The following is a 26,491-nucleotide window of genomic DNA, read 5'->3' as shown; positions in this document are numbered from 1 at the left end:
TGAGGGAAAAATTTGACTTTCAATTACTGCCATGACTCTGTCTCTCATTTCTGTCGCTGACTCACTTTCTGTTAGCCAGGCGCAAGACTAACATATCTGTTATCACCTCCACAACATTCTGGAAATGTCCTTACACAGCCAGTCTTGTTTCTGTTTGTTGTGAAAGCAAGATTTATTGGTTGCAAAGCCATGTCTGAACAATGAAGAAAGAGAGAGAAGAATAGAGTTTGAGTCTGTCTTTTATTTTCTCTCATTGTTATAGTACGGGCAATTAAATTTGGGCAATTAAGCTTGAGTTCTTTAGCTTGAGGCATATGTTCTGTAGATTGTTCAGTTACCTTGCACAATGCATGCTCGAATCCACTTCAACATACATCATTATCCCCAATGCACTGTGCAACCCTTTAACCCTGGGGCCACCAGGTGGCGTTCTAACACATATGCCCCTGCTTTCATGGCCCTCTCTGAGCCCATGATCACTCTAGTCCAGTGGGTAGGAGAGGTGAAATGGCCAGTCGAGTCGTGGGTCTGAAAGCGAGCTCATTATACGCCCAGACCTTATCTGTCCTGACGGTCATCAGTGAGAACACGGCTTGCATGCTTTTGTCTGCGCCCTGCTGCAAATGTCACCTCGATTAGGCTGACGTGTGTGTCATCCCTCCGGTGAAGAGGTGGAGGGGGGAGGAATGGGGGGCCCGGGCACCTACGCCAGTCAGCTCCAGCATGTTAACCTGTCAGTCTGTTTTTCTGGCTGGATGGCCAAGCATCATTAAACCTAATGGAAGTTGTCAGTGTCGCACTTCGCCCAACCACCTGGCCTGGCCCAGAGAACAGAGGGGGATGGGGAGGGGGTTGTTTTTAAAGAAAACTAATTCAGTGGAGAAAGAACGAGAGAGAGGGTGTGAACTGAGTGGAGAGAGAGAAAGAGAGAGATTTGAATGAGAAAACATGTAAGGTAGAGAGAACGAGAGAATGGAGATTGGAGTGGTATCAGGATAATGGCTGTGGCCTCCATGTTTATGGTTTTTCACATTGCTACACTGTTTACAGGAGTTTAGAGTCTCTGGCCCACGTTCTGTCTGTCATTGGGCTGAAGACAGGTGCCTCTCCCTGGTCTGTACTTTACCTAATCAGCCCTATTGCTGCTGTATGGGGTTCATCACAGTAGATGAAAAAGACTCAACCTGGTCTAAGATAATTTCATATTATTCTGTATGTAACTCTGAGACACTCCATTTAGTATGAAACTGTATGTTACCTTTGGTATGGTTACTTAAAACCTCTTAAGGATTACCCCCTTTTTTAAAAATGTTTGCCTAAAATTACATACCCAAATCTAACTGCCTGTAGCTCAGGCCCTGAAGCAAGGATATACATATTCTTGGTACCATTTAAACGGAAACACTTTGAAGTGTATGGAAATGTGAAAGGAATGTAGTAGACTATAGCACAATCAATCTGGTAAAAGATAATACAAAGAAAAAACCAACAGTTCTTTAGTATTTTTTTGTACCATCATCTTTGAAATGCAAGAGAAATGCCATAATGTACTATTCCAGCCCAGATGCAATTTAGATTTTGTCCACTAGATGGCACCAGTGTGTGTGCACAGTTTTAGACTGATCCAATGATCCATTGCATTTCTGTTCAAAATGTTGTATCAAGACTGCCCAAATGTGCCTAATTTGTTTATTAAAACTTCTTAGGGATAGCCCCCCTTTTTTTCAATTTTCGTCTAAATGACATACCCAAATCTAACTGCCTGTAGCTCAGGACCTGAAGCAAGGATATGCATTTTCTTTGTACCATTTGAAAGGAAACACTTTGAAGTTTGTGGAAATGTGAATTGAATGTTGTAGAATATAACACAATAGAAGACCAACCAGTGTTTTTTTTACCACCATATTTGAAATGCAAGAGAAAGGTCAATACTTTGGGATCGGTTTCCCTTCCACGGTTGTGTTGCACTAACGTAAGCTAATGCGATTAACACGAGGTTGTAAGTAACAAGAACATTTCCCAGGACATAGATATATCTGATATTGGCTGAAACTTATTAACTTATTGTTAATCTAACTGCACTGTTCAATTTACAGTAGCTATTACAGAGAAAGAATACCATGCTATTGTTTGAGGAGAGAGGACAATTTTGAACATGAAAACGTATTAATGCAAAAACGAAAGGAGGGTGGTTCGTCGGGGTGGATGGATAGATGGGTGGGTGCATAACAGAAACGGCTAGCAACCGAAAGGCTGCAAGTTTGAATCTCATCACGGACAACTCTAGCATTTTAGATAATTTGCCATTTTTTAACTACTTACTACTTTTTAGCTACTTTGCACCATAACCCTTTAACCTAACTCCTAAACTTAATCTCAACCTTAAAACTAGCCCCTATCATTAGCCACCTAGCCACCTAGCTAGAATTCGTAACCAGCTAAATTTAACTAAATGTAATCAAAGATTTAATCTATGTAATCCCCAAAAGTAGTTATTCATCATGAGAGGGCCATAAACATTATTAACTAGTAATGCTGCATACTCAAAGAAAGGTTCAAATCTCACCTTTCTGGTAAAAATAGTTATAAATTGCTGAGGTGTAGTCATTTTTGAGGATTCAGTATAAAATATAAAATATTAATATATATTACATATTTTATATGATATATTTCCTATTCAACAAGACTGTATGAATTTGGCTTGAAATTACTTATATGCTTTCTAAATATAGCATAATAAAATTATAAAATGGCTAACTATAAGATTTTACCTTCCTTTTATCTGTAAAATACATATTTGTATGTTTAGTGTTAGAGACATTTTACATAATATAACATGTCATACTAAATGGAGTGTTCAGATTTACATACAGAATAATACAAAATACTCTGAGACCAAGTTGGAAGACTGGGTCCCTATAGGCCAGGCTTTCAATCTCTCTTTCAATTCAAACAATGGCAAATATTATAGGAGAAGATAGAGACAGAGAAGTCCGAGTAATGGAGGAATAGAATAGAGTAGATCATTTTTTATAAAAACTAAAAACACATTGCAAGTAAACATATTTTTACTCTGAAATTTGGTTGCATTGTATTTATTTGATATTTTGCTCCGGAGTAAACAAATACCCACGTTCAAATGTGTCTGTGGTAACTGCAGTAAACTGTGTAAACTTTAAGGCTCCTTTTATTCTGCTTCTTAACAAGCGCTTTTCTTTTTCTTTCCTCCAGGTATGAGAGGGTGAGTGAGGATGATGGTGATGAAGTGGACAGTGAGAGGACAGAGAGTGGCTGTGTCCCTCAGTACCAGAGCACCACGGTGCGGGTCCTCACACACTTTATGGCCCTAGGAGCTGATGGGCTGGGCCAACAGGACTTCCTGCTGGGCAGTGATTGGCAGGTGGACGTGACTGACCTGGTCCAGGATTCGCTGAGGGTGGAGGACCAACGTGTGGCCCGCCTACTGAAGGGACAGGTCCTGATGGGACTCAGCACCGGCATAGCCAAACTACAGGTGAGACAGACAGAGCGAGAGAGAGAGAGCAAGAGAAAGAGAGAGAGAGAGAGCGAGGGAGATAGGGAGGGTGTGATCGAAAGGGGGAGAGAGAGATAGTGGGGGAAAGAGTGATAATGAGAGTATTCGTTTGTGAGAGAGAGCAAGGGAGAGAAAGAAACAACATGATTAAGAGAGAGTGAGAGAAAGAAAGAAAGAAAGAAAGAGAGCACCTGCTTGGACAAAATAATAGAGGATGGGGAGTGGAGGAGGAACGATTGGAAAATACAAAATAGACCGAGGCTCGTTGCAAGGGAGACTTTAAAAAGGCAACAGAATCGATCTCGGCACAACATAAACACTTAGCCAATCAGGGCCTGACAAAGCAACGTGAGACTGCGGCACGGCCAATAAAGGCTCCTGAGTCTCTGAGGGCATGTAGGCTCACACACCACACTCACATGCCCCATCCCATTTAGATCATTACTGTGTCCACTTACGGTGTAAAACACAATCGATCAAGCTTTTCCCCAACAGCACAACAGCTTTGCCAAGGCCTGAGCCATGGACCTGCATCTCTTCTCCTTATTGATGAGTTTCAGTTGTGTGTGTCGGTGTACAATGCCCTATTACCTTTATGTTATCCCGGTTGTCAGTTGAGAACCTTTTCTCATTTCCAATGGCGACCTTGGCCCAGAGGCAGAAACAGAAGCGAAATTGATAGAAATCATATCAATGGTTGCACTGTGTTGACCCTCTATTTTTTTTTGCGTCCTTTTGGATGGTTTGAGAATGTCTATGACTCAATAAGAGTGGAGAGGCACATTATGAATGTTAACGGCAACCTTGATAACCCTGTAATTATTCACTCTGCTACAAAGCCATCATGTCACTGTCCCTCCCCTACTGTGCTATTATAGGGGGCTTATCTTTATTTAACCAGGTAGGCCAGTTGAGAACAAGTTCTCATTTACAACTGCGACCTGGCTAAGATAAAGCAAAGCACTGCGACAAAAACAACAACACAGAGTTACACATTAACAAACGCACAGTCAATAACACAAAAGAAAAGAAAAATAGAAAAATCTATGCATAGTGTGTACAAATGTAGGAGAGTAGGGAGGTAGGCAATAAATAGGCCCTAGAGGCGAAAACTAATTAAAATTTAGCTGTAATGGCTCTCATCGGTGGAAGGAAGAGTGGACCAAAGCGCAGCGTGGAAAGTGTTCATGATATTTATTTTCAAGAAACACTCAAACAAAAATAACCAATCAAAAAAAATGAAAGCGAACAGTTCCGTCAGGCACAGACACTAAACAGAAAATAACACCCCACAAAACTCAAACGGAAAATCACAACTTATATATGATCCCCAATCAGAGACAACAATAGACCTCTGATTGGGAACCACACTCGGCAAAACAACAAAGAAATAGAAAACATAGATTTTCCCACCCGAGTCACACCCTGACCTAACCAAACATAGAGAATAAATAAGGATCTGTAAGGTCAGGGAATGACATTAGCGTTAATATTGGAGTGAAAGATGTGCAGATGATGATGTGCAAGTAGAGATACTGGGGTGCAAAAGAGCAAGAGGGTAAGTAATAATATGGGGATGAGAAAGTCGGGTGTGCTATTTACAGATTGGCTGTGTACAGGTACCATCGGTAAGCTGCTCTGACAGCTGATGCTTAAAGTTAGAGAGGGAGGTATAAGACTCCAGCTTCAGAGATTTTTGCAATTAGTTTCAGTCATTGGCAGCAGAGAACTGGGAGGAAAGGCAGACGACACAAAGAGAGGTTGATAATTTTAGAAAGAGAGGGTCCAGATTGTCTAGCCCAGCTGATTTGTAGGGATCCAGATTTTGCAGTTCTTTCAGAACATCAACGGTCTGGGTGAAGGAGGAGCGGGGGTGGGGGTGGGGAGTTGCTGCAGTGGTGCTGAGATGTTGGTCGGCGTAGGGGTAGCCAGGTGGAAAGCATGGCCAGCCGTGGTAAAATGCTTAATAAATGATCAATTATAATAGATTTATCGGTGGTGACAGTGTTTCCTATACTCAGTGCATTGGGCAACTGGGAGGAGGTGCTCTTATTCTCCATGGACTTTACAGTGTCCCAAAACTTTTTGGAATTAGTGCTACAGAAAGCAAATTTCTGTTTGAAAATGATAGCCTTAGCTTTCCTAATTGACTGAGTAAATTGGTTCCTGACTTCCCTGAAAAGGGAGGCTATTCGATGCTAATGCAGAATGCCACAGGATGTTTTTGTGCTGGTCAAGGGCAGTCAAGTCTGGGGTGAACCAAGGGCTATATCTGTTCTTAGTTCAACATTTTTTGAATGGGGTATGCTTATTTAAGATGGAAAGGAAAGCACTTTTGAAGAGCAACCAGGCATCCTCTACTGACGGGATAAGGTCAATATCCTTCCAGGATACCAGGGCCAGGTCAATTAGAAAGGCCTGCTCGCTGAAGTGTTTTAGGGAGCGTTTGACAGTGATGTGGGGTGGTCATTTGACTGTGGATCCATTATGCACGCAGGCAATGAGGTGATCGCTGAGATCCTGGTTGAAGACAGCAGAGGTGTATTTAGAGGGCAAGTTGGTCAGGATGATATCTAAGAGGGTGCTCATGGTTACGGATTTAGGGTTGTACCTGGTAGGTTCCTTGATAATTTGTGTGATATTGAGGGCATCTAGCTTATATTGTAGGACGGCCGGGGTGTTAAGCATGTCCCAGTTTATGTCACCTAACAGTACGAACTCTGAAGATAGATGGGAGGACGATAAATTCACATATGGTGTCCAGGGCACAGCTGGGGGATGAGGGGGGTCTATAACAAGAAGCAACGGTGAGAGACTTGTTTCTGGAATGGTGGATTTTTAAAAGTAGAAGCACAAATTATTTGGCAGTTCTAGCTTGTCGGAAAATTTTATATTTAGGGATGGAAATTTCAGGATTTTTGGTGGCCTTCCTAAGCCAGGATTCAGACACGGCTAGGACATCCGGGAATGCGGAGTGTGCTGAAGCAGTGAAAAAAAAAAGGCTCCTAATGTTAACATGCATGAAACCAATACTTTTTTTTTTTTTTTTTGTCAACAAATGAGAGCGCCTGGGGAATTGGAGTGATGCTGGGGGCTGCAGGGCCTGGGTTAACCTCTACATCACCAGAGGAACAGAGGGAGGAGAAGGATAAGAACACGGCTAAAGGTTAACTCTTGGAACTACTGTTACAGGAATTAAATTCCCATATGTTTTAATACCCAATTAAAATTAAACACTCTGTCAATTCCTAAGAATTTGTAAGACTCTTATTTGCATAAAATGGACAGAGACCAGTTTCAAAATCAATCAGCAGCATTTATTCTCGAGAGTACTGAACATGATACAGTTTACCACAGGTTATAAACTGAAAATGACGTCATTAGTTTTCGTACCATCCCGTCTCATCTCCACTCCAGTACAATTGCTGTATAGTTCTCAAGCCTTCCCACATCGTCTCTCCCTACTTAGATAATTTACGACCAAGCCAAGGTCTGCCTGTGTAGATAAGCATTCTAGCCAGTCTGACTATAAGTTCATTCATTTCTACCAAGGAAAAGACAGTTCTTGATTAATTAATTAATTCTTGATTATATTTACACACATTATATTCAGTACTAGGATTAAAAGAAAATTCATACATCTATACTGTAACATAATAGTATTCTGATTAGTCAGTCCTGATTGAAATGTATTCATAATTAGTCATTATTAATAAAAAATCCCTTAACAACTACCCATCCCGGATCCGGGAGAATTGTCATCAACTGACACTAAGTAGCATAACACAACGGACAAAAAATCTTACTAGAAAATATTGATATTCATGAAATCACAAGTGAAATATATTCAAACACAGCTTAGCCTTTTGTTAATCACCCTGTCATCTCAGATTTTGAAAATATGCTTTACAGCCAAAGCAAGACAAGCATTTGTGTAAGTTTATCGATAGCCTAGCATAGCATTATGCCTAGCTAGCAGCAGAAAAATCAGAAAAGCAATCAAATTAAATAATTGACCTTTGATGAGCTTCGGATGTTTTCACTCACGAGACTCCCAGTTAGATAGCAAATGTTCCTTTTTTCCCCAAAAATTAGTTCTTCACGTTTGGCTGAGAAAACGACCGGAAATTGCGGTCACGACAACGCCGAAAAATATTCAAAATTAGCTCCATAATATTGACAGAAACATGGCAAACGTTGTTTATAATCAATCCTCCAGGTGTTTTTCAAATATCTATTCAAATATATATCAACTGGAACAGAGCTTTTTTCAGTAAGACCGGGTTGGAAAAATGGCTACCTCTGTCTTTTGCGCGAGAAATACACAAAGAGCCATCAGGTGGACACTGACAGAATGTTGTCGTTCAAAATAAAAGCCTGAAACTATGTCCTGTGATACGAGACACATTAAGGAAGCCATAGAAAAGGAATCTTGTTGATATCCCATTCACTGCTCAATAGGGAAGCATAGGAAGGGACTCTTATTTAGAAACCGCTGCGTTCCTGATTTGATTTTTCTCATTCTTTTGCCTGCAATATCAGTTCTGTTATACTCACAGACAATATCTTTACAGGTTTGGAAACGTTAGAGTGTTTTCTATCCTAAGCTGTCAATTATATGCATATTCTATTTTCTGGTCCTTAAAAATAGCCCGTTTACTTTGGGAATGTTATTTTTCCCAAAATAAAAAAAATGACCCCTAGTTTCAACAGGTTAAAAGAACTGGTCGTCTAGTGCATTCGGAACAGTGAGTAAAAGGAGCATGTTTCTGAAGAAGAATAGATTCAAAGCATAATGTACACACAAGGGTATGGTAGGATGTGAGTACAGTGGAGGTAAGCTGAGGCATTGAGTGATGATGAGAGAGGTTTAGTCTCTAGAGGCACCATTTAAGCCAGGTGCGGTCACCGCAATGTGTGGGGGGTGAAACATAAGGGCTAGGCATAAGGCATATGGAGCAGGGCTGGAGGCTCTATAGTGAAATAAGACAAACAGTCCTAACCAAAACAGCAATAGACAAGGCATATTGACATTAGGGGAGGCATGTGTAGCCGAGTGATCATAGGATCCAGTGAGTAGCTAGGTGAGCTGGAGGCACGGCGATTCAGACAGCTAGCAGGTCGGGGCTAGCAGTAGGCTAGCAGATGGGCCTCAGGGGGAAGTTGCAATGGGAGAGCCTGTTGAAACCCCCTAGGACGGTTATGTCGGCAGGCCAGTCGTGATGGATAGGCGGGGCGCCGTGTCGGCAGCAATTGGCAAAATAGGTAATTGAAGCCCAATAAGTGCTTGATGGATCTCTTCGGCTAGCCAGGAGATGGGCCTAGCTCCAGGCTAGCTCCAGGCTAACTGGTGCTTGCTTCGGGACAGAAACCCCCTCGGACGGTTACGTCGGTAGACCAGACGTGATGGATCGGCAGGGCTCCCTGTCAGCAGCATAGGCTCCAGGCCAATTGTCAAAATAGGTAATTGAAGCCCAGGAAGTGCTTGATGGATCTCTTCGGCTAGCCAGGAGATGGGCCTGGTTCGAGGCTAGCTCCAGCCTAACTGGTGCTTGCTTCGGGACAGAGATGTTAGCCAGGAGTAGCCACTCGGATAGCAGTTAGCTAGCTGCGATGATCCGGAGTAAAGGTTCAGAGCTTGCGGTAGGAAGATGTGGTAGAGGAAAGCAGTCCGATATGCTCTGTGTTGATTTCGCACTGTGCAGGCTAGCAGGAGTTTACCGGGCTGAGGCTGGCAGATGTCCGACTTAACGGTGATGACCACTAGCAGTGGCTAACTGACTACTAGCTAGTAGCTGGTTAGCTGGCTAGCTGCTGAAGGGGGTTCCGGTTCTAAAGTGTAAAAAATAGCCGATCCATACCACTTTGGGTGAGGCGGGTTGCAGGAGATTATGTTCAGTCAGAAGATGGAAAATTATATATAAAAATATATACGAAGAAAAACGATATGTACAAGGGACAATCAAAACAGACATCCCACTGCTACGCCAACACACACACACACACACACACACACACACACACACACACACACACACACACACACACACACACACACACACACACACACACACACACACACACACACACACACACAGTAAACAAATCTATAGTTCTGATGCTGATCACTCACATGCAAAGAAACACACAAACGCAAAAAACAGAACCCACTATGCTCTCCTCTCTCTTCATTTATTTGTTCCTCTCCTTCCTGAAGCGCGCGCACACACACACTGGCACTCAGAGAACCCCACATGCGGCAGCCTCAAATGAGTATTGACAGTGTTGTTAGAGAGCCTTTGAAGTTTTATTTGATAGCAAAATTGCCTCTCGCTTCACTGGAGTGATTTTAGATCCAGCTACAAACAAGAGCTTCCTCAATCGTCTGGAATTAAAATCTGATAAAAAGAGCAATCACTGCGATTGTCAAGGAGGGTCTTGTAATCAAACTATCAAAAAGAAATCTGCTGAAAAGGGAGTAGATGGTCCCGGGTCTCCAAGGTTACCAATAATAAAACCCATTTCATGTGTCAGATGCATCTCTCCCTGCCCTGTTGTTTTAGCTGCTGCTAAATTGATTAATCACTTTACCTCATAAAACCGGTTATTAGCTTTTAAAGGCGCAATCACTGCTTTTCCCAAGCTTCAAATACAGCTTCGAATGGTTCATTGTTTTGACAATGCCTCCACAATGTCACCAACAGATGTAATATAAAAAGGCCCTCTTTACTTTTCTAAGTTACTTTTGTTAATGTATTATTTTATTTCACTTAATTCTAGAGTAGATTAAAGGACATTGAATGAAAATGTGGTGGTAGGTGTGCTGCTGGGTTTTAGGATAAAGCTTTGGCTTAATCTGACCAGTGACACAATGTACCCACTTAGATAATAAAATAGTCCTAAATAGACCTAATGCATCAAGTTAACAACAAGGTATCTCTACATATATGCTCATGGTAACACATGTGGGGAGGTCATATCACTTCAAACCACAGACTGCAAATGTGACACCTCATCTCTTTCCGACGATTCCAACATTTTAACAGGTGTTTTTGACATTTGACAGAAGTACAGACTCAGAGCTTCAAAATGGTCTGTCATAAACTGCATTCGGAATAACAATGGCAAAGTAATGTTGCTTTGAACGTTTATAAACTTGTAACCCCACTTAAAAAGATAAATGGTCCTTGAAAAGTTTTGGTTCAGTTTTTATACCTCTTTGTTCACACCCATTCAGCATCGTTCCCACCCTCTTAAGCCTTAGCCCCACCCATCTCTTTAAGTATTCACTTGTGAGGCCATGTCCTCAACAGAGTGAGTAAGGTAGTGTAGTAAACAGCCAAAGATTTCAAGACTAAAAGTGGTAAAAGTAGTAGCCTTCCTTGATAATGGTACCATTTATACTTGTTTGTTCGTTTTTTTTCACATTGTTTGTAACTCATTCTGTACATAAAGTTGCTGCTACAATCTCTTATGACCGAAAAGAGCTTCTGGACATCAAAACAGTAATTCCTCACCTCGAACTGGACAAAGATTTTTTCTTTAATGAGTCCAACACGAAGGATAGACATTCTTTGTCAAGACAAACCCCAAATCCCTGTCATTCGCAAAAAGAAAATACAGAGAAAAGGGGGGAGGAGGGCAGAGTGTCTTGTAAGAATTCACCAACGAGTAGGTACACCACCACTACCCGCAGTGTTATTGGCCAACTTGCAATCATTGGAAAAAACTGGACAATCTACAATTCAGACTATCCTACCAACAGGACATTAAAAACTGTAATATCTTATGTTTCACCGAGACGTGGCTATACGACGATACAGATAATATAGAGCTGGCTGGCTTCTCTGTGCATCGGCAGGACAGAGCAGCTACGTCTGGTAAGACGAGGGGCGGGGATTTGTGTCTATTTGTCAATAATTGCTGGTGCGTGATGTCTAATATTAAAGAGATCTCGAGATATTGCTCACCTGAGGTAGAGTACATCATGATAAGCTGTAGACCACACTATCTACCAAGAGAGTTCTCATCTACAGTACCAGTCAAAAGCTTTGACACACCTACTCGTTCAAGGTTTTTTTTTGTTGTTGCTATTTTCTACCATGTAGAATGATAGTGAAGACATCAAAACTATAAACATTCCAGGTGAAGCTGGTTGAGAGAATGCCAAGAGTTTGCAAAACTGTCATCAAAGGAAAGGGTGTCTTCTTTGAAGAATCTCAAATACAAAATATATTTTGATTTGTTTAACACTTTTTTGGTTACTACATGATTCTATATGTGTTATTTCATAGTTTTGTTATCTCCACTATTATTCTCCAGTGTAGAAAATAGTAAAAATATAAGACTGCACTCAACTAAGACTGCACTCAATGACCTGTATAAGGCCACCTTTACTCCACACACAGTAACGCATACAAAGCTCTCCCTCGCCCTCCACTTGGCTTACAAGCTAAATCTAAAGCAGGAAGTACCAGTGACTCGCTCAATACGGAATTGGTCAGATGACATGGATGCTAAAATACAGGACTGTTTTTCTAGCACAGGCTGGAATATGTTTAGAGATGCATCCAATGGCATTGAGGAGTATACCACATCAGTCACCGGCTTCATCAATAAGTGCATCGACGACCTGGTTCCCACAGTGACAGTATGTACATATCCCAACCAGAAGCCATGGATTACAGGCAACATCTGCACTGAGCTAAAGGCTAGAGCTAACACTTTCAATGAGTGGGACACTAACACGGACACTTACAGTGGGGAGAACAAGTATTTTATACACTGCCGATTTAGCAGGTTTTCCTACTTACAAAGCATGTAGAGGTCTGTAATTTTTATCATAGGTACACTTCAACTGTGAGAGGCAGAATCTAAAACAAAAATCCAGAAAATCACATTGCATGATTTTTAAGTAATTCATTTGCATTTTATTGCATGACATAAGTATTTGATCACCTACCAACCAGTAAGAATTCCGGCTCTCACAGACCTGTTAGTTTTTCTTTAAGAAGCCATCGTGTTCTCCACTCATTACCTGTATTAACTGCACCTGTTTGAACTCGTTACCTGTATAAATGACACCTGTCCACACACTCAATCAAACAGACTCCAACCTCTCCACAATGGCCAAGACCAGAGAGCTGTGTAAGGACATCAGGGATACAATTGTAGACCTGCACAAGGCTGGGATGGGCTACAGGACAATAGGCAAGCAGCTTGGTGAGAAGGCAACAAATGTTGGCACAATTATTAGAAAATGGAAGAAGTTCAAGATGACGGTCAATCACCCTCGGTCTGGGGCTCCATGCAAGATCTCACCTCGTGGGGCATCAATGATCATGAGGAAGGTGAAGGATCAGCCCAGAACTACACGGCAGGACTTAGCCAATGACCTGAAGAGCGCTGGGACCACAGTCTCAAAGAAAACCATTAGTAACACACTACACCGTCATGGATTAAAATCCTGCAGCGCACGCAAGGTCCCCTTGCTCAAGCCAGCGCATGTCCAGGCCCGTCTGAAGTTTGCCAATGACCATCTGGATGATCCAGAGGAGGAATGGGAGAAGGTCATGTGGTCTGATGAGACAAAAATAGAGCTTTTTGGTCTAAACTCCACTCCCTGTGTTTGGAGGAAGAAGAAGGATGAGTAAAACCCCAAGAACACCATCCCAACCGTGAAGCATGGAGGTGGAAACATCATTCTTTGGGGATGATTTTCTGCAAAGGGGACAGGACGACTGCACCGTATTGAGGGGAGGACAGACCTGAACCCAATAGAAAATCTTTGGAGGGAGCTGAAAGTCCGTATTGCCCAGCGACAGCTCCGAAACCTGAAGGATCTGGAGAAGGTCTGTATGGAGGAGTGGGCCAAAATCCCTGCTGCAGTGTGTGCAAACCTGGTCAAGAACTACAGGAAACATATGATCTCTGTAATTGCAAACAAAGTTTTCTGTACCAAATATTAAGTTCTGCTTTTCTGATGTAGCAAATACTTATGTCATGCAATAAAATGCACATGATTTTCTAGATTTTTGTTTTAGATTCTGTCTCTCACAGTTTAAGTGTACCTATGCTAAAAATGCTACAGACCTCTACATGCTTTGTAAGTAGGAAAACTTGCAAAATCGGCAGTGTATCAAATACTTGTTCTAACCACTGTATATGAAATCCCTCTATGCCCTCAGACGATCCACCAAACAGGTAAAGATTGAATCCTATATAAACTCAGCAAAAAAAGCAACGCCCCTTTTTCAGGACCCTGTCTTTCAAAGATAATTCCAAAAAATCCAATAACTTCACAGACCTTCATTGTAAAGTTTCCCATGCCTGTTCAATGAACCATAAACAATTAATTAATGAACATGCACTTGTGGAACGGTGGTTAATACACTAACAGCTTACAGACAGTAGGCAATTAAGGTCACAGTTATGAAAATCTAGGACACTAAAGAAGCCATTCTACTGACTCTGAAAAACACCTGGGTCATCTCCTGGGTCATCATTCATCTGCGTGAATGTGCCTTAGGCATGCTGCAAGGAGGCATGGGGACTGCAGATGTGGCCAGGGCAATAAATTGCAATGTCCGTACTTGAGACGCCTAATACAGCGCTACAGGGAGACAGGACGGACAGCTGATCATCCGGGACAGGTATAGGATGGCAACAACAACTGCCCGAGTTACACAAGGAACGCACAATCCCTCCATCAGCACTCACTGTTCACAATAGACTGAAAGAGGCTGGACTGCGGACTTGTAGGCCTGTTGTAAGGAAGGTCCTCACCAGACATCACCTGCAACAACGTCGCCTATGGGCACAAAACCACCGTCGCTGGACCAGACAGTACAGGCAAAAAGTGCTCTTCACTAAATGAGTCCATAGTTTTGTCTCACCAGGGGTGATGGTCAGATTCGTGTTTATCATTGAAGGAATGAGCGTTTCCCTCTCTTTCTCGCTGGACCCTATCTTTCTAAAATGATCTGCCGAAATTGTTGCAACCCCTATTACAAGCCTGTTTAACCTCTCTTTCATATCGTCTGAGATTCCCAAAGATTGGAAAGCTGCCACGGTCATCCCCCTCTTCAAAGGGGGTGACACTCTAGACCCAAACTGCTACAGACCTATATCTATCCTACCCTGTCTTTCTAAGGTCTTCAAAAGCCAAGTTAACAAACAGATTACTGACCATTTCAAATCCCACCATACCTTTTCCGCTATGCAATCTGTTTTCAGAGCTGGTCATGGGTGCACCTCAGCCACGCTCAAGGTTCTAAACGACATCTTAACCGCCATCGATAAGAGACATTACTGTGCAGCCGTATTCATCGACCTGGCCAAGGCTTTCGACTCACAACATTCTTATTGGCAGAATCGACAGCCTTAGTTTCTCAAATGATTGCCTCGCCTGGTTTACCAACTACTTCTCTGATAGAGTTCAGTGTGTCAAATCGGAGGGCCTCTGACAGTCTCTATGGGTGTGCCACAGGGTTCAATTTTCGGGCTGACTCTCTTTTCTGTATACATCAATGATGTTGCACTTGCTGCTGGTGATTCTCTGATCCACCTCTACGCAGACGACACCATTCTGTATACTTCTGGCCCCTCCTTGGACACTGTGTTAACAACCCTCCAGACGAGCTTCAATGCCATACAACTCTCCTTCCGTGGCCTCCAACTGCTCTTAAACGCAAGTAAAACTAAATGCATGCTATTCAATCGATCACTGCCCGCACCTGCTCGCCCTTCCAGCATCACTACTCTGGACAGCTCTGACTTAGAATACGTGGACAACTACAAATACCTGGGTGTCTGGTTAGACTGTAAACTCTCCTTCCAGACTCACATTAAGCATCTCCAATCCAAAATTAAATTTAGAATCGGCTTCCTTCACTCATGCTGCCAAACATACCCTCGTAAAACTGACCATCCTACCGATCCTCGACTTTGGTGATGTCATCTATAATATAGCCTCCAACACTCTACTCAACAAACTGGATGCAGTCTATCACAGTGCCATCCGTTTTGTCACCAAAGCCCCATACACTACCCACCATTGCGACCTGTATGCTCTTGTTGGTTGGCCCTCGCTTCATACCCGTCGCCAAACCCAATGGCTACAGGTTGTCTACAAGTCTATGCTAGGTAAAGCCCCACCTCATCTCAGATCACTGGTCACCATAGCAGCACCCACTCGTAGCACACGCTCCAGCAGGTATATCTCACTGGTCACCCCCAAAGCCAATTCCTCCTTTGGTTGTCTTTCCTTCCAGTTCTCTGCTGCTCCCTCACTAGCTTTAAGCATCAACTGTTAGAGCAGCTTACAGATCACTGCACCTGTACATAGCCCATCTGTAAACAGCCCATCTATCTACCTACCTCATCCCCATACTGGTATTTATTTATTTATTTTGCTCCTTTGCAACCCAGTACCTCTACCTGCACATTCATCTTCTGCCGATCTACCATTCCAGTGTTTAATTGCTATATTGTAATTACTTCGCCACCATGGCCTATTTATTTCCTTAACTTACCTAATTTGCACTCACTGTATATAGACTTTGTTTTCTTTTGTTCTACTGTATTATTGACTGTATGTTTTGTTTATTCCATGTGTAACTCTGTGTTGTTGTATGTGTCGAATTGCTCCGCTTTATCTTGGCCAGGTCACAGTTGCAAATGAGAACTTGTTCTCAACTAGCCTATCTGGTTAAATAAAGGTGAAATAAAATAAATAAATAAAAACACTGAGGTCTGTACTCTGGAGCGGGATCGATTTGGAGGTGGAGGGTCCGTCATGGTCTGGGTCTATGTCTCACAGCATCATCTGACTAAGCTTGTTGTGATTGCAGGCAATCTCAATGCTGTGCATTAAATACAGCTGGTGGCCACACCAGATACTGACTGTTACTTTTGATTTTGACCCCCCGTTTGTTCAGGGACACATTATTCAATTTCCGTTAGTCACATGTCTGTGGAACTTGTTCAGTTTATGTCTCAGTTGTTGAATCTTGTTATGTTCATACAAATATTTACACGTTAAGTCTGCTGAAAACAAATGCAGTTGACAGTGTGAGGACGTTTCTTTTTTTTGTTGAGTTTACTAGGCATTGTCAGAGGAAGGAACAAAAATTGTCAAAGACTCTAGCCACCCAAGTCATAGACTGTTCTCTCTGCTACCGCATGGTAAGTCTAGTACCAAAAGGCTCCGTAACAGCTTCTACCCCCAAGCCATAAAACTGCTGAACAATTAATCAAATGTCCACCCAGATTATTTACATTGACCCACCCCCTTTGTTTTTACACTGCATCTACTCTCTGTTAACGATCTATGCATACTGTAGTCACTTTACAAATTACCTCGACTAACCTGTACCCTCGCACATTGACTAGGTACCTCCCCCTGTGTATAGCTTCGTTATTGTTATGTAATCTTCTTCTGTTAGTTTTTGATTTTATTAAAAATATTTTACATTTTCTTAAAACTGGTTAAGGGCTTGTAAGTAAGCATTTCTGTCACATTCTGACCTTAGTTCTTTTATTATGTCTTTGTTTTAGTATGGTCAGGGCGTGAGTTGGGTGGGTTGTCTATGTTCCTTTTTCTATGTTTTGGGAGTTCTGTGTTTGGCCTGGTATGGTTCTCAATCAGAGGCAGCTGTGTATCGTTGCCCCTATCGTTCCGTGTTAGTTACCACACGGGACCGGTTTGGTTGTGTCACTTTGTTATTGTTGTAGTGTTCAGTTTGTCTTATTAAAATGGGCACTTACCACGCTGCAAATTGGTCCGATCTCTCTTACTCCTCAGAAGAGGAAGACGACGAACGTTACAATTTCACAGTAAGGTCTACACCTGTAGTATTCAGCGCGTGTCACAAATAACATTTAATTTGAATTGACTACAATAAGGAAAAACTCCAGGTAAAATTACACTTTATAAAAATGCAAGATCAATAAAAGAAGTTCCAATCACGTTGGTGGTAAATGAAACAATCAGAATGTGTTGTTTATGCTTTACATACCAAGTGTTGTCATCGATTCCTTGTGGAGACGCCCCACCTCTGTTTTTGTCACATGGCAGCAGCCTTCCATCAAAGTTTTTCTGTCCTGTTCATACTATTCATTATCCTTTGCATAGTTGTTGATGTTCACAACTTGCTGCAAGTCCTCATGCTTCAGTTGTAACCAGTGCTTGCTTGGGCTAGCTCTCTTGTTGATGGAAGACATTAGACCATTCTCCTTGTATGACTGGTGGAGGAGAGTCAGGCGTGTTCTGCAGTGGCAAATCATGCAGGCTCTAGTTTTGTCTTATCTTGATTATTGTCCAGTCGTGTGGTCGAGTGCTGCAAGGACCTATTTAAGCTGCAGCTGGCCCAGGCTCTTCATTGTGATCAGAGGGCTAATATAAATAGTATGCATGCCAGTCTCTCTTGGCTAAGAGTTAAGGAGAGATTGACTGCATCACTTTTTCTTCTTATAAGAAACATTAATGTGTTGAAAATTCCAAATAGTTTGCATAGTCAACTTAAACACAGCTCTGACACACACACTTACCCCACCAGACATGCCACCAGGGGTCTTTTCACAGTCCCCATATTCAAGAAAGCATACAGAGTTATATAGAGCTACCATTGCATATAACTCTGTTCCATCTCTTATAGCTCAAATGAACAGCAAACATAGTTTAAAACAACAGATACAGCAACACCTCACGGCACAACGCCTCTCCCCTATCTGACCTAGATCGTGTGTGTGTGTGTGTATGTATTGATATGTAGGATATGTGTGCCTTTTTTTAATTGATGTAGTTCTGTCCTTGAGCTGTTCTTGTCTATTAATGTGCTGTATTATGTTATGTTTCATGTTTTGTGTGGTCCCCAGGAAGAGTAGATGCTGCTTTCCTAATAAAATATAAAAATACCAAAATGGTGAAAGACCAATTCCAGATAGAAATATTTGATCATTATTAGATGAGGCTTAACCAGGAACACACTTGTCTAAATTGATAGGTCATGTGAAAGAGAGGCTATAACCTCTCCCCAATAACATATATCTAAGTGGATGGGTCTCTATTGCCTAGAATCTGTTCGCCTAGATGGCCATAATCACCCCCAGACACAGTTGGCTAAGTTTATGGGTCATGTAACCATCTGGCAAAGTGGAGTCTTTTGTTTAGACATGTAGCTAGCTAGCCAGCTGAACAATGAACAATAATCCCAACCCATATAGAAGCAATACAAGCAGATTGTCATAGCTAGCCACCATGCATGACATGGTGTAGTATGTATCTGCAGGTAGCTAAAGCTAACCAAATGGATTCAATGTTAGCTAGTTAGCTAACAGTAGGCTACACCTAGAAATGCAAATGGTTTTCTGAGATATTAATAATATTACTACAAAGATCATACATGTAGTTAGAGAGCCAGCCAGCTAATGCCAGCCAGCTAAGATTTTTATGGCACATGCAAAAGTACAGTGAAATGCCTTTCTTGTAAACTCAAAACCCAACAATGCAATAATCAATAACAATGTAATACTAGAAAAAAAAAAATATTTGAAGAATACAATAAGTAAGTAAGCAGTATTATATACAGGGTCAGTTCCAATATCATATTCACAATGTGAAGGGACACTACAGTGAGGAAGGTAGATATGTATTGGGGTAAGGTGACTAGGCAGCAGGATATAAGATAAACAGAGTAGAATCAGCTTGTATGTGAGGGAGTGTGTGTGTGTGGAGTCAGTATAAACGTACGTGCATATTATGTGTGAGTGAGTAGGTGATGGATTAAGTGTGTAGGGCCCTGCGAGTGTGCATAGAGACAGTGAAATTAAAATAAAAGGTCAATAAAGTTCAAAGGTTAACTCAGTCCGCGTAGTCATTTTGACAGCTACTTATCAGTTGTACTGCTTGGGGATAGAAGCTGTTCAAGAGCCTGTTGGTGCCAGACTTGATGCACCGGTACTGCTTGCTGTGCGGAAGCAGAGAGAATAGTCTATGGCTTGAGTGGTTGTAGTCTTTAAAACTTCTTAAGGCTAGGGACACTATTTTCACGTCCGAATGAAAAGTGTGCCCAAAGTAAACTGCCTGCTACTCAGGCCCAGAAGCTAGAATACGCATAGTACTTATTTGTCAGGCAAAACCCCGAGGACAAACCATCCAGGAATTATTTTTTTGAGGTCACTCTCTTTTCAATGGGTTTTCAATGGGAATCTAGAATTCTAAGGCAGTTGCTTGCAGTTCCTATTGCTTCCATTGGATGTCAAACGTCTTTAGAAATTGGTTGATGTTTTTCCTTTGAGAAATGAAGAAGTAGCCCTGTTCAGAACGAGGGTCGAGTGAAGTGTACTGTTGTGGTTGAGGCGCGTGACCTGAAAGCTCGCTCCAATTTGTTTTCCTCCGGTATTGAATACAGTTTATTCCGTCTTAAATTTGATACATTATTTACATTTAAAAATACCTAAAGTTGGATTGGGAAAGTTGTTTGAAATGTTTGGATCAAGTTTACAGGTAACTAACTGTATAACTTTTTGACGATTCGACTGTCCATGCCAAACTTTTTCAACCTCCTGAGGGAAAGAGGCGCTGTCGCGTCTTCTTCATGACAGTGTGCGTGTGTTTGGAACATTTGAAGTATTTAGTGATTTGGACTAACTTGAAGCTTGACCTGCTCCACTGCAGCCCTGTCGATGTGGATGGGGGCGTGCTTGCGATCAGCTCCTTGGTCTTACTGATGTTGAAGGAGAGGTTGTTGTTCTGGCACCACACTGCCAGGTCACTGACCTCCTCACTGTAGGCTGACTCATCATCATCGGTGATCAGGCCTCCTATGACCATCATGTGGTTGTCAAACTTGATGATGGTGTTGGAGTATTGCGTGGCAACGCAGTCGTGGGTGAACAGGGAGAACAGGAGGGGACTAAGCACACACCCCTGTGGGGCCCATATGTTGATGGTCAACGAGGCAGAGGTGATGCTGCCTACCCTCACCACCTGGGGTTGGCCCATCAGGAAGTCCAGGATCCATTTGCAGAGGGAGGTGCACAGACCTAGAGTCCTAAGCTTGTTGACGAGCTGTAGTCAATGAACAGCATTCTCACATAGGTATTCCTTTTATCTAGGTGGGTGAGGGCAGTGTGGAGAGCAATTGAGATTACGTCATCTATGGATCTGTTAGGGCGGTGCTGAGAGTGGGTCTAGGGTGCTGGGAGGATGGAGTGCATAACCAGCCTCTCAAAGCGCTTCATGATTACAGAAGTGAGTGCTACAGGGCAGTAGTCATTGTGGCATGAAGCCTTAGAGTGGCTAGCTAACAGTAGGCTTCAACTTGCAATGAAAATGACTTTGTCAAAATTAGAAACGCATAATATCTGAAATGTAGCTAGACTCTTAGCCGTTTACATGGATGATTGCTTCATGGCCATTGTTAGCCTTAGTTTGAAGATGTAATCCGGAGACGGGTATTTTATACAACAGCCTTCTGTGTTCTCTTTTCGACTCCCTCTGCATTTGCAATCAAACATCCACATTTTCTCCATCTCCTTCTCATACTCCTTTTCCAGTGGGCAGTCTACTGATTTCACTTCTTCCATGACAACAACACTGTTGTTGATTTCCTCATCGTCTGATTCGTTTTCAAAGTCAAAGCGAGTCAACATGGCACGATCTTTCTCCAGAAAGTACTTGTTTTCTCTTTTCAACTTTTTCCCACTGACCTTTGTCGATAGCGCCTGCTAAATTCATGGCAGCAATGTTGTTGAGAGCAGTAGCAACACTTTTGCAGTTCTCCTTGGCTATATATTTTTTTGTAAATGTGGTCGCAAGGATTATCTGAGCAGCTCATGTTTTAGACAGACGCCTGCGACATAGCAGACCAATCAGAACTCATGTCTCGTCATGTCCAGCCCACCCATTATCTCAGCCAATCATGGCTAGTGGGAAGGTTCCTCCCTTTGTCTGTGGCTAAACCAACTAGGCTTGTAATGTAACAATTTGATTCATATTTAAGGATGACATACAAGTTTGTTATTAACGGACACGAAAGTTCACATGTTCAAGAAGGCATTTCTGGAAAAAAACTCATTTTGATGAAAATATATTTTTTATGTTAAATTCCTCTCCTGTAGTGACCTCTGTCATACCACCAGCTTTCTTAAACCGATCGCAAATGACCCCTGGGCCTTATATGTTTGACCTTCGACCCAGCCCTACAGGTGCCATAGTACACATATCTACACAGCTGGCCCGGTGTGTTCCCAGTGTGTTTAGCTATGTCGTTAGCATGCAGCCAGTAGCATGCAGCTTTAATAGTATGGTGCTGTGGAGGAGGAGTGTGTTGGCCATGGTCCTTTTCAGATGAGGCAGTGATCAGTGCTGACAGTTCATTATGGCAGTGTGGAGGGAGTGGAAGCGTGAGTCTGTGTGTGGGCGGGTGGTGGAGCAGAGGAGGATGGTGGAGAGGAGACTCAGACCTAATGGGAGTGGATGGAAGTACTTCCCTTCTCATCACACATCACTCACATTTACATGCTTACATCTCCAGCAGGCCCCGGAGCCGGGGAACTGCCAGTCAGACAGATGAGGCGGAGTGTGTGTGTGTCCGAGTGTGTCTGAGTGCGAAGCTGGTGATCGCAGACCCCATTGAGTGTACAGTACATGCATCATCTTGTCTTGATTAATATACATTGTACATTATGTACATTATGTACATTATGAAAAAGCTTGGGTCATGGTGTTCCTCCATCATTATGTTCTTTCTTCAGTGTTAATATAAACTTGTCATGTTGACGTCTTCGCTCCTCCCTCTGTCCATTATTGATGGTGTTGGCTTCAGTGTGAGTGCTTGTACAGGTGATGTGAAATGATATATTTGAAGTTGAACCAATACAAGTGTGTGTATGTTTGTCTGTCTGTATACTAATGTGTGTGTATAATGTTGTAGGTGATGTCCCCTCTGTCTGACTCGATCCTGGCTGAGCGGATGGTCAGGGTTCTGGAAGACAAAGTGAGTGTGACAGAGCTGGGAGTGCAGCTGGTCTCTGGCCTCTCTCTGTCCCTCCAGCTCAGCCCAGGGAGCAACAGGGCCATCGTCGCCACGGCTACAACACAGGAAGTCATGCAGAAACTTAAACAGGTAACCACACACACATGACTCAGCAACCTACTGCACCAAACATACAGTATCAAATGTTGACCAATAGATAGAAATTGTATATGGGAATTTTCAATATGTTTATATGAGATATGTGATAAAGGTAAACTGTAACTTTCTCACCTGGAATAGATGGAGTCACATTGGCTGCCATTTTATCCTTTATAGTGAATATGATCAGATTCTGACATCAAATTATTGATCTAATCTCAATGAAGCTGTTTGCTTCTGAAACTAACACATTTTCAGAGGAACAGCTGCAGAGACCTCCTGCTCAGCTGAAATTCTCCTGCGCTTTTAAATCTGGCTAATTAAAACATCTCTGTACATCTGTCGGGGTTCTTTCTCTCCCATTACTTCTACACTCACTCTTTCTTTCTTTTTCTCTCTTGATAAAGATGAAAAGATGTGATTCCTGCAGATACCGGTTGCTTTTGTCTAGTAACAGTAACAGTTTACATTGACAGGGAGCATTCTTTCCTTTTAAGCTGCAGTATGTCCCAAGGGGAGTTGGTGTTCTAGAGTAGCGATGTGGGAAGAGATTGGCTTTGTTGAAGCGCTACTCAGACAGTGTTGTTTAGTTTACCCTTTTGATGGAAAAACAAGACTGGTGACGCACTGATGTCTGTGTGTGTGCGTGTGTGTGTGTGTTTGTGTGTATGTATGGTTCCTCAGGAATCTCTTATCAGTGCCTGGCTTCAGTTCAGTGACGGCTCCATGACCCCTCTGGACCACTATGACCCCGCCCACTTTGTGCTCACAGCCACCTCATTGGACGAGCAGGTGGTGTCAGTACAGCGCAGTACCGAGTGGAAGTGGCCGGTTATCGTGGCAAAGGGCGAAGGTCAAGGGTTACTGGTGCGCGTAGAGATGACATCATCAGAGATCTGCCGGAAGACGAAGCGACGCATCATCCTGGCAGCCGGGGTAGGAAACATCAGTGTCAGGTTTGGCAGCGCTGAGGAGCTGTACAGCCGCCCCGGAGGCAGAACCCGACCAGACGCGCCCTACTACGGAGGCTCCATCTCTGACATTGAGGCTGGAATCATGAATCGGGACGCTACCACGGTTAAGGCCCCCATCCCGGTGAGGCCCAACGGGGACAGGCTATTGGCCGACGGAGGAGTCCCTGGAGAGTTCTCTGAGTTCCCTGCCCAGGCGGAGCTGCCGCGGGGCCACAGCACAGAGGAGGACCTGTTGTCGTCCCGCCGTGGCCTCACAGACCTGGAGATCGGTATGTATGCCCTGCTGGGGGTCTTCTGCCTGGCCATCCTAGTCTTCCTCATCAACTGCATCTCCTACGCTCTCAAGTACCGCAGCAAGGAGCTGCCCCTGGAGGCCCCTGAGGCAATGCCTCATGCCCACGACTGGGTGTGGCTTGGCCAGGATGAGGGCCTGTGCCTGCAGCAGCAGCAGGACGAGCTGGGCTCAACCCTGGAGGAGGGCAGCCAGCTGCTGAATGGAGGGGCCCTGAAGAGCAGTGCACAGGGAAGCTGTCCGGGAGGTAGGAACGAGTCACTCAACTCACCCACCACCAAGAGGAAGAGGGTCAAATTCACCACCTTCTCCAACGTCAAGCCCAATAATGGATGCCCAGTTCTGAGCCCACTGGCACTCGGACTGACCAACGACATTAAGTGGGTGTGTCCAGACATCGAGCTCGGGGACTCGCAAGAGCTCCGGAATTACATGGAGAGGTTGAACGAGAACGCTACAAAGAACGTTGTATAGAGACGCTTGTATTTTTAGTGGACGAATGAGTAACTCTAACACACCCGAATGCCTTCAGAGTAAGGAGGGAATGAGGGGTGCGTTTATTGAAATTGGTTGGCACTGTACCTCGCTATGACAACAAGATGGAGCGTTCCAGCCATTGTTGTTTCCATTGTTACTATCAGAATGGTCAAGGATCAGAAATGAGGGGAAACTCAAATTGCCATTACACCACATTGGATATGTGGGAATTTTTTTAACTTGAATGACACTTTAATTAGTAAATATATCTGCTCCCTGTCTTTAATTTTAGATAACAAAATGAAATAAGTTTTTCAGGCACAGCTCTCTTTGTTGACTTTTTAAATCATACTTTCCTTATTCTGCTGTGTATTATGTTGTTAAGCAATTACAGTCCATGAGAGAAGTGTTCAAAGCTATTAAAATTGTAAATAAGTTGAGCATAGAGACTGGTTTGGAGTATGAGAGAATATTTTGTAACGTCTTTCTTTAGTCTGTCCTCCTTTTTGCATTTAATTTTGTTCTCCAGAGATCAACATGCATGTTACTAAAGACAAAGCCTGTCTTAGTTCCTGTTGATCCGTCAGAAATAAATGTGTACATACTGTAGAGTCCTCCCTATAAGACACATGCTTCTCTCACACACATCCCTGTCAAAGACATGACATTCATTGAATAGCTGAGCTCTAGGTTGTGTGTTTTCTTATTATTTTGTCATTTTTTTCTTATCTTTCCTTTTCTCTCTATTATTAGAAGTCAACAGGAGTGTCTCCTACTTGCTGTTTGTGACATTCTTTTGTTATTTTGTTGTCAAGGTAGTTGATATGATTCCTTTGACTGTTTCCAATGTCTAGGTAAAACCTGTAGCCTATATGGAGATTTTTACTCCTTGTGTAATTAGTTTAATTCTGACCTTACCTGTAATTATTGGTGAGCGTAACTGTTGGTGAGCTACATCCTGTTAAATCCACATTTTGTATCTATTTATTCCACTTTCAGATGGACCATAATCACTCCAGATTATTTCACTTAGACTGAGTCATCGAACCCAAACACAGAATATAGTACAGGTCTATTACCAGAACCAATGGTTGGTGCAGATCAGTATAGCATACTAGTATAAGGATGCTAGTACATTAAACTAAACTCTAATGACATGAGCTGCTGAGTTCCAGGTGGAATAGTGATCCGCTCTGTGGCAAAAATCCTGACGAGTCCATCCCCATCCCTCCTTCCTCCCCGTCAATCAGATCCATAGATGTCCATCCCTTACCGTTTTCAAAATGGCCTCTGGATTTGATTAAAACTAAAAGGTGAAACCTCTCTCTCCTGTTTCTGTTTGATTCATTTGTCTAGACGTTTAATTCATCCCTCTATCTATCTGTCCAGACTCAGTTACCCACCCAACCTATTCATTTCTACAAACCGACTGCTGCTCTAATGAGATTGGCAATTTGGTGTTTGTGCATTTGTGCATCTGCCAGGCAGATAGTAAGCTGGGGAAATAAGTTATTGTGATGTCTGCATCCCTAAAGTACTACTTCAGACATGGCTGACCGAGAGTTGTCTTACAACACCAGAACTATTACCAAATTTTGATCACATATTAGCCTATGGGGACCCGAGTTTTTCATGGTCAGGTCATGTGGTTAGGAAAAACTCATTGGCCCTAATGATGAGTATCACAAGTATTTCCACCATTTACTCTAATGCTACTCATAGTGTATGTCACAGTTCCCTCTCCAACTCTAATACATTAAAAAGCATTTTGTACCTTTCCTAGACAATTTGTATCTGTCCCATAGAACACAGGTATGGCTCCTCTTTGTGAATGGGAAAGCTAATTAAGGATTACAAAGATGTGGTTTACTACATGTTAATGTCAAACTTGACAGTTTATACAGTACATGCCTTCAAGCTAAATTATTGTACACATTTAACAACCCAGATGTCAATGATATTCTATTGAAGTACAAGCCCCAGCACCTGTGAAGAGGAGAGCGGGAGGGATGCAATCAGTCCCCATTCAAAATGCTGAACTTTTTATGCATTTTCTGTGTGTTTTTAGATAACT

General features: G+C 42.7%; 1 protein-coding gene across 1 annotated transcript in view; it reads left to right on the top strand.

Moving 5' to 3' along the window:
* Window positions 1-25,740, top strand: part of LOC110522892 (transmembrane protein 132C-like) — a 179,884-nt gene extending 154,144 nt beyond the window's left edge. The window contains exons 7-9 of the mRNA XM_036977176.1: window positions 3,232-3,514; window positions 22,474-22,665; window positions 23,359-25,740. Coding sequence (XP_036833071.1) covers window positions 3,232-3,514; window positions 22,474-22,665; window positions 23,359-24,414 — 1,531 coding nt within the window. The 3' untranslated portion in view covers window positions 24,415-25,740. The remainder of the gene's footprint in view (window positions 1-3,231; window positions 3,515-22,473; window positions 22,666-23,358) is intronic.
* Window positions 25,741-26,491: the final 751 nt, after the last annotated feature.

The sequence above is a fragment of the Oncorhynchus mykiss genome, chromosome 5, assembly GCF_013265735.2.
Source record: "Oncorhynchus mykiss isolate Arlee chromosome 5, USDA_OmykA_1.1, whole genome shotgun sequence".
Classification (NCBI taxonomy): domain Eukaryota; kingdom Metazoa; phylum Chordata; class Actinopteri; order Salmoniformes; family Salmonidae; genus Oncorhynchus; species Oncorhynchus mykiss.
The sequence above is the reverse complement of the archived record's forward strand: the minus strand, read 5'-3'. Positions and strand labels throughout refer to the sequence as shown.